This window comes from Schistocerca gregaria, chromosome 4 (genome assembly GCF_023897955.1).
Source record: "Schistocerca gregaria isolate iqSchGreg1 chromosome 4, iqSchGreg1.2, whole genome shotgun sequence".
NCBI lineage: Eukaryota > Metazoa > Arthropoda > Insecta > Orthoptera > Acrididae > Schistocerca > Schistocerca gregaria.
This window is the reverse complement of record NC_064923.1, coordinates 437,291,010-437,306,604: the sequence shown is the minus strand read 5'-3', so window position 1 is coordinate 437,306,604 and position 15,595 is coordinate 437,291,010. Positions and strand designations below refer to the sequence as shown.

At 42.2% G+C, this 15,595-nt stretch overlaps 1 protein-coding gene across 1 annotated transcript in view; it reads right to left on the bottom strand.

Annotated features, from left to right (window-relative positions):
* LOC126365860 (uncharacterized) overlaps window positions 1–15,595 on the bottom strand; it is a 226,585-nt gene that overhangs the window by 67,515 nt on the left and 143,475 nt on the right. The window contains exon 6 of the mRNA XM_050008526.1: window positions 10,729–10,825. Within this exon, the coding sequence (XP_049864483.1) occupies window positions 10,729–10,825 (97 nt within the window). The remainder of the gene's footprint in view (window positions 1–10,728; window positions 10,826–15,595) is intronic.

The window sequence follows — 15,595 nt, the reverse complement described above, 5'->3', positions numbered from 1 at the left end:
CACACTACATAACCTAAATTATCCTAATGACAAACACACACACCCATGCCCGAGGGAGGACTCGAAACTCCGCCGGGACCAGCTACACAGTCCATGACTGCAGCGCCTTAGACCGCTCGGCTAATCCTTCGCGGCGACCGGCAAAAACTGACGTTATTATACGCTGATGCGCCAAAGAAACTAGTATAGGCACGCGTATTCAAATATAGATATATGTAAACAGGCAGAATACGGCGATGCGGTCGCAACACCTATATAAGATAACAAGTGTCTGGTGCAGTTGCTAGATCGCTTACTGCTGCTACAATAGCAGCTTATCAAGATTTAAGTGAGCTTGATCGTGGTGTTACAGTCGGCGCTCGAGCGATGGGGTACAGCATCTCCGAGGTAGCGATGAAGTGGAGATTTTGCGTACGACCATTTCACGAGTGTACCGTGAATATCAGGAATCCAATAAAACATCAGACACCGCTGCGGTCGGAAAAGACCCTGCAAGAACAGGACCAACGACGACTGAAGAGACTCGTTCAATGTGACGGAAGTGGACCCTTCTGCAAATTGTTGCAGATTTCAGTGCTGGGCCATCAACAAGTGTCAGCGTGCGAACCATTCAACTAAACATCATTGGTATGGGATTTCCGAGCCGAAGGCCTACTCGTGTACCCTTGAAGACTGCACGACACAAAGCTTTACGCCTCGCCTGGGCCCGTCAACACCGACATTGTACTGTTGATGACCTGAAACGTGTTGTCTGGTTGGACGAGTCTAGTTTCAAATTATATCGAGCTGATGGAACGTGTATGGAGACAGCCTCAGGAATCCATGGATCCCTGCATGTCAGCATCCATCCATGTCCATTGTGCATTCCGACGGATTTGGGCAATTCCAGCAGGACAATGCGACACCCCATAAGTCCAGAATTGCTACAGAGTGGCTCAATGAATACTCTTCTGAGTTTGAACACTTCCGTTGGCCACCCCGGAATGAATGTTATTGAGAATGTCCGGGATTCCTTCTAACGTGCTGTTCAGATGAGACCTGCACCCCTCGTACTCTTACGAATTTAAGGACAGCCCTGCACCGTTCCTGGAGTCAGTTCTCTCCAGCACTGCTTCAGACATTAGTCGAGTCCATGCCACATCGTGTTGCGGCACTTCTGCGTGCTTGCGGGGGTTCTACACGATATTAGGCAGGTGTACCAGTTTCTTTTGTTCTTTAGTGTATTACAGCAACCTCCGACGGGACGACAAATATCTCATAAAGGTGTAAGACAGGTCTGGGACCATACGTGTGTACGTGATGAACGTTGAAAGTCTTGAAGTAAATATTGGTAAACTCCGCCCACTGACCTCGGGTAAACACATTTATTCAAAATGAATGATTACCTATACTGACATTGTGAATGTATCTGCTATCGATAGGCCTGGAAAGAAGTGTCGGATATATAATATTGGAGAATTTCCTCGACTAATGAGAACGGGTGATACGCACTAGGAAATAAACGTAAGCCAACAACCTCACCGAGAGCAGCCCATTTCACTCCATGGGGTGTCATGATAACAAATATGGAATTCCGCAACTGGATAACGCCAGTAATTGTTGTACATGGCTCATCTCACGTACCTTCTCGACGACGAATACATCCAATAATTTCAAATCCGTGTACACCGTCACCTCACAAGGTAAACGTCGCTAAGACGCAAGGTATAGACGATCACAGATTAGTCCGCGGTATCTTCACATTAAAATTTACTATAATGGATCAAATAAAATAAACAGGAGGTGAAGATATACAAATAGGGATAAACTCCGAATACCTAACAGAACAGTACAATGCTTAAAATTCTATTGTGGAAACCAAATCAACAGTATCTAACAAATAAATTTTTCTACAAGAATTACACCGAAATGAAGTAAATGTCGTAGAACTCTCGGAAACTTGATCTAAGCCAGTCTCAGGTAAACATACGACGTTAGACGAAAGAACAGAATGGGCAGAAGGAGAAGAGTAGTGGCTTTTATCAAGAGGAATATTTCTTACAGAATTTTACCTATACAACTGTCACCTGACCAAGAACTTCATATTGTAGCAGTCAGAATTCATCCACACATGAACGCTTTCTAGCTAATCTCCTGTTAACTTTCTGCCCAGAATCAGGATCTACGACAGAACAAAATTTTTTACCCAGACGCAGCTGTCTTATCTGGTGTGTTATGTCTTCAATGCACATAACGTTTTGTGGGGGCGTGGAGTTACAGACAGTTATAGGAAACATCTGGAAGAGATAATGGAAGACTATGGGTTAGTACTACTTAATGACGGAAAACCTACCCCAGTATCTAGTCCATACAGATGACAGACAGAGGTAGACCTAACCATATGCTACTATAATTGGCTACTTTAGGTCAACGGACAGTTCAGGGTGATACACTGGGATCACATAATCTCCCAATTGAAATTAAACTGGGAACAACTGCTACGTCAGACAATGAAACAGAGATAAGCGGCAAAAGAAAAATAAAAGAAGCGAAATGAGAAGAATACAAAACATGACCTAATTTCTCACCTAAGAATATGCCACAACGTAGACGAAGATTGTAAAGCATTTATGGAGCTCAAAAACAAAGAAGCTCTCGAAACAATCCCAACGCAAAAAATGTTGAAGAAACCAAAGAAAAATCCAAGTACTTTGTGGGATGCAAAATGTTCAAGAGCAATTCCAATAAGAAAATAACCATTCAGGGAATTACTTGCAAACCAATCATTCCATTAATTTTTACAGTACAAGGAAATAGATCCCCAAGTGAAGCGTGTTTTAAAGAAAAAGAAGCAAGAGAACTGGACAGCATTTTGTAACAAATTACATAAAAACGCTTATCTCACAAACATATGGAGATGTATTAAAGCTCTTTCGCATAGGAACCAAGGAACTTTCAGTTTCACAAGGATGGATGAATCACTCCCAGGCACATTTCTAGACAAAACAGAGCATCCCTCAGTAGCGTTAGAATTGTCAGTGCTCCAGGAGAAGCATCACACAGTTTCCTATTTTCGACATTAACAAAGGTAAAACTGCCGAATGCCATTACCCATACAGCGAATACAAGCACCACGTGTGGGCAATATTATTCGAGGCTGCGAAATTTATCTGTACCCGCGAAAGGAAAGTTTCTGGAAATTTAGCATCATTTCCTAGTAACTGAACTGAACCGGTCATTGTACCAATTCTGAAACCTGGGAAGAATCCAGAAGCTGCTGCCTCCTACAGACCCGTAGCACTCCAGTCGTGCATTGCGAAACCCTTGGAATGGTTAGTTGAAAACCGTCCGGAAGGTTGTTTTGAAACTAACAATTTTCTACGCATATGAAAATAGTAACTGTTCTCGAAAAACAGATGCCATTGATGACCGTGCAGCTTCTCTAGAACAGTTACTATCTTCATATACAGGGTGTTACAAAAAGGTACGGCCAAACTTTCAGGAAACATTCCTCACACACAAAGAAAGAAAATATGTTATGTGGACATGTGTCCGGAAACGCTTACTTTCCATGTTAGAGCTCATTTTATTACTTCTCTTCAAATCACATTGATCATGGAATGGAAACACACAGCAACAGAACGTACCAGCGTCACTTCAACACTTTGTTACAGGAAATGTTCAAAATGTCCTCCGTTAGCGAGGATACATGCATCCGACCTCCGTCGCATGGAATCCTTGATGCGCAGATGCAGCCCTGGAGAATGGCGCATTGTATCACAGCCGTCCACAATACGAGCACGAAAAGTCTCTACATTTGGTACCGGGGTTGCGTAGACAAGAGCTTTCAAATGCTCCCATAAATGAAAATCAAGAGGGTTGAGGTCAGCAGAGCGTGGAGGCCATGGAATTGGTCCGCCTCTACCAATCCATCCGTCACCGAATCTGTTGTTGAGAAGCGTACGAACACTTCGACTGAAATGTGAAGGAGCTCCATTGTGCATGAACCACATGTTGTGTCGTACTTGTAAAGGCATCCCGTATGAAATCGTGGCGGTGAATCGAGGAAGTACAGTACACACTGACGAAACCAAAATGAGCTCTAAAATGGAAATTAAGCGTTTCCGGACACATGTCCACATAATATCTTTTCTTTATTTGTGTGTGAGGAATATTTCCTTAAAGTTTGGCCGTACCTTTTTGTAACACCCTATATATAGTTAAAGGCTACCCAGTCATTGACCTTCGTCTCTGCGAATGCGTACAGGTTGCCCGAACTCTTACGGGAATCGCCAAAGTGTGCGCGGGTAATGAGTGGATGGGCAAATATCTATTAGGTACATTGTATATGTAGTATTGTGGACAGTTGGTAATGTAGGTCTCACGGGAAGCGTGCAAGGGATAAGTCTGTGCAGTCGCGCTATTAATCTGCGTCCTCGGTGGCTCAGATAGGCGCCGGCACGGTAGCTCAGCGTGTTCGGTCAGAGAGCTGTTTGGCCTCTGTAATAAAAAGCTCAGAGAAAGGATCAACAACGAACTTGGGAACGGATGTCGTGTGACGTCCGCAACGACCAAACACAAAAAAGATGTATAGAGCGTCTGCCATGTAAGGAGGAGATCTCGGGTTCGAGTCCCGGTCGGGGCACACATTTTCAGCTGCCCCCATTGAGGTATATCAACAACACCTGTCGGCAGCTGAGGGTTTCAATTAATTATCATTAACAATTTTCTGCCAGTCTCTCAAAGTGGTTTTCGGAAACGTCGTTCTACAGCAGATATTTTGTCACAACTCACTTTGGATCTAGAAAGAGATTTTGAGAAAAGACAGAATGTTACATCCATGATTGTGGATACTGAACAGGCAAACGACAATATTATTACGCCAAAGAATGACAGACATTGAACCATCCAACAACTTCGTCTATGATACAAGAAAATTTTTCATTAGGAAGACTGTAGTCCCACGCCTGAAAAATAAAACAGTAGGTCCAAGGTGCGGCACTGTTGGCGTTCCATAGGGACGGATATTAAACACTATTCAGTATTTTGTTTACACAGCAGATGTCAGAACCAAGTGGCCATGAGCTATTGAATTGATTCAGTATGTCGGTGATATATACTTCTGCTGCTAGCCTTGAATAAAGTAGGAGATTAATGAGTTCAGCAGCGTCCCAGTTAGACCAGTTAGAAACCTAACTGGCGCTTAAGGGCTTACTGCTTTCAGTTCTGAAAGTGACAGTTGTTAACTTTGCCAAGAGATGAATTCCAGAGCAACTAACACACATAAGTTTAAGTAGCCAGATCGTACCAGTGAAGCGTCTAATTAAATTTCTAGGCATAATGGACGAGGCATATTGCATACTTGAAAGAGAAAATCCAGCCTTTTTTCAACGTGTTGCCTTCTGTTACAAGACTGTGGTAAAAAGCAGACCATAATTTTCTGTTAGCAATATAAATGGTTTTAATGAGCTCTAATATTGACTATCGAAGCATGCTCTTCTGCAGAGGCAACAGGAAGTCAGTTCTGAAACTAGGAAAAAAAAACAGTTCAGGCGCACCTGGACTTGCCTAGGAGTTATACGTTCCACGGCAGCAAACGCCTTACGATGAAAATTAGTGACGCATATATTGTACCAAAAAAGATTTCTGACCACTGGCCACCCACTGATACAGAGGATCGAGACTGTTTCAGGAAGAAATGAAGAGACAGAGGATGAACACTATCCAACAATCAGATTATGTAAAGCTTTATACATTTAAACGACATTTCCGCTTTTTCCTGGGAAAGCCGACATACCTTAATTCAGCTACCGGTTTAACGAAATAACTTCAGCATCCGACGTTTTCTACGTCTCAAGAAAAGCAAAACCTGGAGCAAAGGAATTAGTAAAAATCTGCATTTCTGACAATTTCCTGGAGTATTTAGAGATTTGTACTGAGCGTTCCAGAACCATACTTAATGGCAGAATGGATTGCGCTATCCTGTGTGTTTAAGCATAGGTTACAAGGAACTGGATTTTCCCAGTGATACTTCCAGGTTTTCTTCAGAGGCCACAGTTATAATGGCACCTTTAAATTACTTGTAGAACCTCTAAGTAAGGAACATTTTGGTTTTAACGATTGTAGAAGCTTGTTGCAAGATATGCGGAACTAATCCAATGATAATAGACATCATTAAAGCTACCAAGGAAAACGAAAATTTCGAAAAGGAGGTCAAATTTATGTGCATCAAAAGATACGATAACATTAAATATTAACGAAATGGTCGATAATGTAACGACAACCGCCTCTCAAGATAGTACATTTAAAAACATCTCATTACCGCCATCAGACCTAAAGACTGCATTGTACACAAGAACAAGGCGTCAATGGGAAGACAAATGTCCATCACTGATACCCATTAAATGGAAAACTTATGGACGAAACCAACAAAACACTGGCTCGAAGCTCTGGTTCAACTCAATCAATGCAAATAAAAAGTTTGTATGTTCCATAATTCGCCTGAGATTTAATCATGAATAATTCCCCAACCATTTTTACTGACTTCACGGTCGAGATAATCCTTATTGTGAATGTGATATAGTACCGGTAGGAGAGGTCATTCACTTAGTTCTCGACTGAATAAACTATACTGACAGAAGAAGCCCAGCACAAGAAGAATTTGTGCAAGAGAAAAGAAAACTGGTCGGCGCGTTTCCACAACTGAAATGTGACGTCTACTCGAATTTCGCGCAAGTTGCGTAAGATTGACACTAGCAGCGCTATCGTGAAGATGCGAATCAGATTTGCTTTAAATACGCGCTGAAGCTGTCGTAGGCGTTAGTTGCCTTTGAAATTGTGCGGTGAGTTGATGTTCTTCAAGAACACCTTTAATATGACAAAGACGCCATTATCAATACCTCACGGAGTTTGAACGAGGCCGTGTTACAGGGCTACGATAAGCTGAATGTTCCTTCTGCGATAATGCAGAAAGACTTGGCAGGGATGTAGCCATTGTACATGATTGATGGTAGCAGTGATCACGAGAACCTAATGTCTCAAGAATACCGGACTGGAGACGGCAACGTGACAATACCAAGAGGGAAGGCCGTCTTGTTCGACTATGGCTCCGGTGCATCGTACTGCGTGTGCAGCAGCAGGCGACACCACAGTGACATTACGAGGTGTTCCAAATCGGTTATTTCTAGGACAGCTCTGAGCCAGACGCCCTGTAGCGTGCGCTCTACTGACCCCAAACCATTTGCGACTTCAGTGGTGTCAGGCGAGAGCTCATTGGAGTGGACGTCTATTGTGTTTTCTAAGAAAGCTGGTTCTGCCTCATTGCTAATAATGGCCGTGTGTTGGTTAGAAGGAGGCCAGGTGAGCGCTTGCAGCAAACCTATCTGGCGCCTAGAGGCACTAGACATCCAGCTGGACTCACGGTCTGGGATACGATTTCATATCACAACAGGAGCACTCTCGTGGTCATCCCACGCACCCTCACTGGAAATTTGTACGTCAGTCTGGTGATTCGACTTTCTGTCCTGCGATTCATTAATAACATTCCAGGGGGTGTTCTCCAACAGGATAGCGGTGGCCCACATACCATTGTTGGTGCTCAACATGCTTCACAGAGTGTCGACATGTTGCCTTGGCCTGCTCGATCTCCAAATCTGTTTCCAATCGACCGTTAATGGGACATCATCGGACGACAACTCCAGTTCACCAATAATTGTATTAACTGTCCCTGTATTGACCGACCAAGTGCAACACGCATGGAACACCAACCCACAAACTGACACCCGGCACCTGCACGACACAATGGATGAACATTTGCATACTTGTGTTCAACATTCTGGTGGTTACACCGGTTACTCATGTACCAGAGTGTCACATTTGCAATGGCTTTTCTCGTGCTTATATTAATCTGTGTTTTTTTCCGTCAGTATATACGCAAACCAGACAACTGATTTCACACAGCAGTTAATCAGATATCATCAACCATTGCCACCTAATAGAGCAACTGTCCTTCATCAAAGTAATATATTAATATAACACTGATTATTAAATTTTTAGGTAAATGTAACCTTACCCTGTAAAACATCAAAACACTGTGAGATGCCTGCGTGGCCTTTAGGAAAAAAGCAAAAAAAAAAAGAAAATAAGAAAAAACTGATTGCTGATTTGTCAGTCCCACGGGTGAGGTATGAGGCTAATGGGTGTACAATGTTGCTCAGTTTACAGACTGAGCAATCATCAAAGGAAACCTAAGAGGAAACTGGAAACGGAATTAAACTGCAGGGAGAAGAATTAACATTTGAGGTCAGCTGATGATATTGTAATTCATTCAGCAATAGCAAAAGACTTGAAAGTATATCTGAATCGAACGGATAGTATAAGAAAATGAGGTTATAAGATGAACGTCAACAAAAGTAAAACAAGACTGGTGGAATGTAGTCGAATCAACCCAGCCGATGGTGAGGGAATTGACCAGCGAATCAGACATCAAAGTATTCGAGAAGATCTACTATATGGGCAGAAAGTCACTGACGATGGCCAAAGTAGAGAGGATGTACTCGGCAGAATGATAATAGCAAGAGAAATGTTTCTGTAAATGAGAAATTTGCTAACATGGAATATAAATTTATGAGTTGCGAAGTCTTTTCTGAAGGTGTGTAACTGTGTACGGAAGCGAAACGTGGGTGACAAGCAGTCCAGAAAAGAGGAGAAGCTTTAGAAATGTGGTGCTACAGAAGAATGCCGAAGCTTAGATAGGTACATCGAGTAACTAATCAGGACGTACTGAATCGAATTGAGGAATAAAGAAAGTTACGACGCAACAATACTAAAAGAAGGGAAGAGCTGATAGGACGCACTCAGAGGCATTAAGGAATCGCCAGTTTGATAATGGAGTTAAGTGTGAGGGGTGAAACCTGTAGAGGGAGACTAAAGGATGCTCAAATAGATGTAGGTTGCAGTAGTTATGCAGATATGAAGAGGTTTGCACAGGCTCAAGAGCTGCGTGAAACTACTCTTCGAACAGAAAACTACAACAACAACAGATGTTCAAAACCGCTAAAGCAGTATTTCTTAGCGATAATCTTGTGGGTCAACCGAAATAAGGATGAACTTAACGTGCTGCATTCATCTTAAGATGCAGAAGCGTGACATTTGTTAGTTGATGGAAGTAGTTTTATGTTATTTTTTGTGCACCGTAATGATGTTACACGTCACTGTCATTCTACTCATCGGGCTGTTATTCATTTGTGTTCATAGCACACTCATTACCAGCCAACATATGAAATATTTTCTTCTGATGTCCAGAGAGCGAAGGACACAGACTTAAGAGTGCATTTAGTGAAAAGACGAGATTAAGGGTGTTAAGAGTACAAGGCCGCTTCGGCATTGAGATGATTACAGACATATCTGTGGGTCGAAATACGATGAGAGAACAATGGACGAGCTTATAATAAAGTAGCTATACTGGCGTACGTCTGAACTGTGACAGGAAAACGGGGGAAGGCTTATATTAGGTTGATAGAACGTTCTTCCAAACATTTGTGCAGCGGTCTACTAAGAGCATCGCTTCATCTTTTGCTGCGATGATTTTGAGACAGCGGAAATGATTCCAAGGGTAGGTGGAGCCTGTGAAACATGAGTTCCCTTTGGAATTAAAGAACTCTGTCCAAAGTAATTCCAGTGAATGCATTCCGTCTCTGCGTTCTGATAACTATGCAACAGTTTCCACAACATCTTCATTTGATTAAAAAAGTTTCATAGCCATGAAAAAATAGATATATTAAAAATCTTGTGAATAGAGTGACTGTTCCAAAACTTCGTGCTTCAGACCACTCAATTGTCCCTTTGCGATACAACTTTCATGCGTCTCGATGCAATATTATTTCTTTCCCTTTGTCTAACCCTGCCCTTCTCGCATATATTTGATTGAAAAGGCTTGGAGAGTATTCTTTTGTTAATTGTTTTACTCTTTGCGAATGCAATAAAAAGCAAGAATCTATTTTATATACGATAAAACTGTAATGAAAATCTATCCAGTCTTGTTTCAGTGTAGTCCTTTCCTCGTCACATCTCAGGTGCTTCAATTACCTTCGTTTCCAGTTTCCCAACAGACTACGATTCCCTTCCATGCTACGCAGCGCTCCAGACATACATTCCCTGAAACTTCTTCCTGAGACTGAGAGGTCTATTTTAGAGACTAGTATACTTCTTTTAGAGAGGAAAACTTGTTTTTTCATGCTAGTATGCTTTTTGTAAACTCATGGCTTCGTCTGTCAGGAGTTAAGCTCCTTCTAAAGTACCCGAATTCCTTCACTTTATCAACTAAGTGGTCTCTGGTTTTGATATTAGGTTTATCGATAATTTTATTTCTTCTCCTCCTCATTACTTTCGTCTTTTACAATTTACTCTCAGTCAATATTACGTGTTCGGTACACTGTTCGCTCATTCAGCTGCTGCTGCCTTAGAAACCTTTGGCTTTGAAAGGATCTCATTTGTCGATAAACCACAAAAAACTACAGTTTCATGACGGCTGGGAAGCTCAGACAACGTGACCACGTTAAAAACCTACACAAGGAATTCTTCAAATCAAACTCTCGCTTAACTTACCTTACTGACTGACTTGTATCACCGTAACAGCAACACAAATTACTAACGAAATGTAAGCTGTATATATCTACTGCCGAGAACTTTGCTCCCACTCCTCTTACGCACTACGAGTCGTGGTTAAGTAGCATATACGCATATACGTACTCCTCGCTGGACACATCTTCCCACTGATCATCGTCGTCGTCGTCATCGTCATCTTCCAGCTGTTGACTGCCATCGGCTGACCCCCGTTCTCCACACGCTGCCAAAAGAACACAAGCTTTTACACAGTGAAACGCAACAAGTTTTGCGAACTCAATAACAACTTTTGCAAATACAAATCTTTGAACTGCGGTTACCACTAAATTGTAAACGCTTTCGACTTGTTTCTGGAATGGTTTTTCACTGATATATTTGGTTCACGCACGTTATTTAACTACATGTCAGATAAGTAATTAAAGCCAGAATAAAATTTTCACTCTGCAGCGGAGTGTGCACTGATATGAAACTTCCTGGCAGATTAAAACTGTGTGCCGGACCGAGACTCGAACTCGGGACCTTTGCCTTTCGCGGGCAAGTGCTCTACCAACTGAGCTACCCAAGCAGGAGAGCTTCTGTAAAGTTTGGAAGGTAGCGGACGAGGTACTGACAGAAGTAAAACTGTGAGGACGGGTCGTGAGTCGTGCTTGGGTGGCTCAGTTGGTAGAGCACTTGCCCACGAAAGGCAAAGGTCCCGAGTTCGAGTCTCGGTCTCGCACACAGTTTTAATCTGCCAGGAAGTTTCAAGTAACGAAAGATATGAATAAGCAGATGGGAGTAATAGAGAAAGTGGACGGCAAGAACGTTGATGTGCATTGCTCTCTAATCATCTATCTTCTTGTCCACTCGAAATGCCTAAAACCCTCTCCTTGGATCGCAGCCTGATCTTAAAACAGCCATGACAAGACTCTGTCAGGATCAATCTCATCAGGTCCTTGAGATGTAGGACATGACGGGCCGAACGACGACTAAGCATGCTAAACGAGTCTGTGTGGATTACAACGGGCTACCTGAAACCATGCTCGTTCAAAGGCAATACGCATTTCAAATTCGAAGGACATCACATCAGCTTACTCTTTTCTCGCACGATATCTACATCTACATCCATACTCCGCAAGCCACCTGACGGTATGTGTCCTGCAAACCATGGATGAAGGGCTACGGGCAGATTCCGTATTCCTAAATCTCCGGAAAGCATTTGATACGGTATCACATTGCAGGCTATGAACAAAGGCCCGAGACTACGGAACAGGTTCTCACATATGTGAGAAGCTCGAAGACTTTTCAAATAATACATATCTGTACGTTGTCCTTGATGGTGAGTGTAATCAGAGACAAATGTCTCGTCTGGAATGCCCAAGGGAAGCGTGAGGGGTCCGCTGTCAATCTCTATGAACATAAACGAACTGATGGATAGGACCAGCAGCAATCTTTGACTGTTTGCTGGTGACAATGTAGTCTATGGGGCAGTGTCGTATTTGAGTGGCCGGAGGCTGACTTGGATGTAATTCGTATTTGGTTTGACGGATGACAACTAGCTCTAAATGTGGAAAAATGTAAGTTAATGCAGATTAGCGGGAAAAACTATCACATAATATTCGAATACAATACCAATAGTGTGCTGGTCGACAAGTCACGTCGATTAAAAATCTAAACGTAACGTTCCAAAGCCACATGAAATAGAACGAGCATGTAAGGTCACCTGTAGGAAATGTGAATGTTAGACTTCGTTTTATTGGGAGAATTCTAGGAAAGTGTAGTTCATCTACAAAGGAGACTGCAAACAGAACACTTACGCGGGGGCCCTTCTCGAGTATTACTAGACTGTTTGGATCCACACAAGATTAGAGGAAGACATCGAAGCAATTCGAGGGCGTGCTGTTAGAGTTGTTACCGGTAGGTCCGATAAGCTCGTAAGTGCTGCAGAAACGCTACGCGCACTCAAATGAGAAGACCTGGTGGGAAGAGGACGTTCTTTTCGTGAAATACTACTGAGAAAATTTAAAGAACCAGCATTTGTGGCAGACTGCAAGATGATCCCTTTGTCACCAACATAAATCTAGTGCAAGGAGTACGAAGATAAAAGAAATCAAGGCTCGTACAATGGCATACAACAATTGTTTTTCCGTCGCTCCATTTGCACGTGGAACAGAAAAGGCAATAAGATACCCTCCGCTATGCACCGTACGGGGCGTTGTAGAGTAAATATGCAGATGTAGATGTAGATTTTAGAGAATGGCAGTCGTTTGCTTCCACTTAAGCACGGAACGCAACCTGGCAACATGATAAAAGGATGTGAATAGGTACACTCAGCAGCAAAATATATGGGCCACTGCAGACGAAACAGAAAAAAAATGGAACACCATTTGGCAGTGGCAGCAAAACAACCGCGCCAGAGCGTGACGTCAGAGGGACGAAGCGGGTCATTGATTCACCTAAATGCGAGGTATCCCACGCTCACTTTGTATTCACCCATGCCGCATGTTCTAATGATTTCTTACTTTACGACGTTGATTATGGACCTGACTGAGTGTTCGAATTGCAGCGACAGCACCTGGATGCCAATAAATATGCGGCACAGAGACTATAAAACGTCTAAGAATGCGCTTACAAGGGCTGACTATCTACCACTCAGGCTAACTAACAAGAATGGAAGACCAGTTTTACCAATAAGTCTACAGCCGCTCATATTCGTCTTTGAAACTTGAAATGTCAACTTCGCACTTTTTTTAAAGGAAATTAAAGCCACAAAATTATCTTGTCCGAGCATATGGAGTCATGTGTTCAAAGAGCCTAATCTTTTACCTGTTTGTCGTGGCATAAGGTTTAGAACAGTGGAATGGTAACCTCATCCGTCGACATCGGCCGAACTAGCATTTCACTTTCCATTACCATGTGTACAATCTAGTACAATGACGACGCTATATCTTTAAAAAATGGTTCAAATGGCTCTAGGCACTATGAGACTTAACATCTGAGGTAATCAGTCCCCTAGGCTTAGAACTACTTAACGTAACCAACCTAAGGACATCACACACGTCCATGGCCGAGGCAGGATTCGAACCTGCGACCGAAGCAGCAGCGCGGTTCCCAGACTGAGGCGCCTAGAACCGCTCGGCGACAACGGCCGGCCGCTATGTCTTGAACTGAAATTAAGGTACACTGCGTATCGTACACATGGGTCTACGATTATTTACAAATAAATTACTAACAGATTAACTGTCTAAAAAAGGCACAATGAGACGGGGCAGACGCGGAAGACGATGGCGAGGTGAGCTGCAGTCTTGTGATGGACAATCATGGCGACAACGGTACGGGACACAGAGCTGTGGAAGAAGTCGGGAGAGCCCTTTGAACAATAGTGCTAGTAACAAACGTAACAAATGAACACAGATTAACAATGTTTTTGGTAAGCATTGTCCGAAATATCGCTGCTTTTTCTTCCTAGTGAGTTCGCACAAAAGATAGAAAAAATAGAAACATGTAGCTTCGAACTCTGCATTTCAGGTTACTATTTCACTGTTCTATGCATTGCGCCACGAGAAACAGATAAGAGGCTGTTCTCTCTGAATACATGGCTCCATATACTCGAACAAGATAATTTTGTGGCTTTAATCTTCTTTCAAAAACGTGCGAAGTTGACATTTCAAGTTCCAAAGACGAATATGAGCGGCTTTACAAAATAAAGAACTTGTTGGTAAAATTTGTCTTCCATTCTTGTTAATTAGACTGAATGGTAGATAGTGAGGTCCAATAAGCACATTCTTAGACGTTTCATAGTCTCTGTGCCGCATATTTATTGGCATCGAGGTGCTATCGCTGCAATTCGAACACTTAGTCAGGTCCATAACCAGTGTCGTAAAGTAAGAAATCATTAGCACATGCGGCATAGCTTAATACAGAGGGATCGTCGGATATCTCTCATTTACTGAATCAACGACCCACTTTGTCTCTCTGACGTCATGCCCTGGCCCGGTTGTTATGCTGCTATTTGCAAATGGCCCGATTTTTATGCCGTATTGTCTGCACTGGCTCATATTTTTTGCTGTTGCGTTTACTTCAGAAAAGTACTAAAGTAACTTTACACATGACTGGAAAGTAAATTATTAAATTATTAACAATTGCTACAGTATTAAAAATTTGGTTTTGTACAACAAAGAAGGGTTGATAGCGATTTTAGCAAGAAAACTGGAGATTTTTTCAAGGGAACCATAGTAGAATTCAGGAAAAAAGTTTTAGGATAACCATACAAAATCTAAATCTGAACGGATACATGAGGGTTTGTACACATATCTTTCCAAACATGTGCCTAGTTCTAATGTAACTACACTAAGCAAACGTTCATATCTCACATTGTCTATTTCTGTTACTATACTCGATTCAAAGATTTTGTCTATGTGACTGTATACTAGATATTGCGTATCTTACTACTTTCATTAACAAATTTGAATTTATTACTTTCATAACGTTACTTACAACTTGTTCAGAAACCAGTCTGCAGTTACAACAGATGAAGGACATGAAAGTGAGGCAGTGGCTGAGACAATAGTGAAACAGGGTTTTGGCCTACTCCGACGTTATTCAATCTGTACATTTGATAAAAAGTAAATGAGACCAAGGAAAACTTTGGACGGAATTAAAGTTCAGGGAAAAGAAATAAAAATGGAAGTTTGATTCCAGAGGATATCAAATGCAGGCCGGCAATAGCAAAACAAATATTTCTGAGAAAGAGGAATTTATTATCACACGATATTAAGTGTTAGAAAGACTTTTCTGAAGCTATTTATCTTAAGTGCAGCCTCGTATGAAAGACGCTAAGCAGTTCAGGCAAGAAGGGGACAGAAGATTCTGAAGTGTAGTGCTACAAAAATTGCTCAAGGTTAGATAGCAAGATGGAATACCTAATGAGCAGATGCTGTACTGAACCAAAAAAAAAAAAAACTGTAGCACAGTCCGACTGAAAGAAGGGATCAGTCATTGGACACACCGTGAG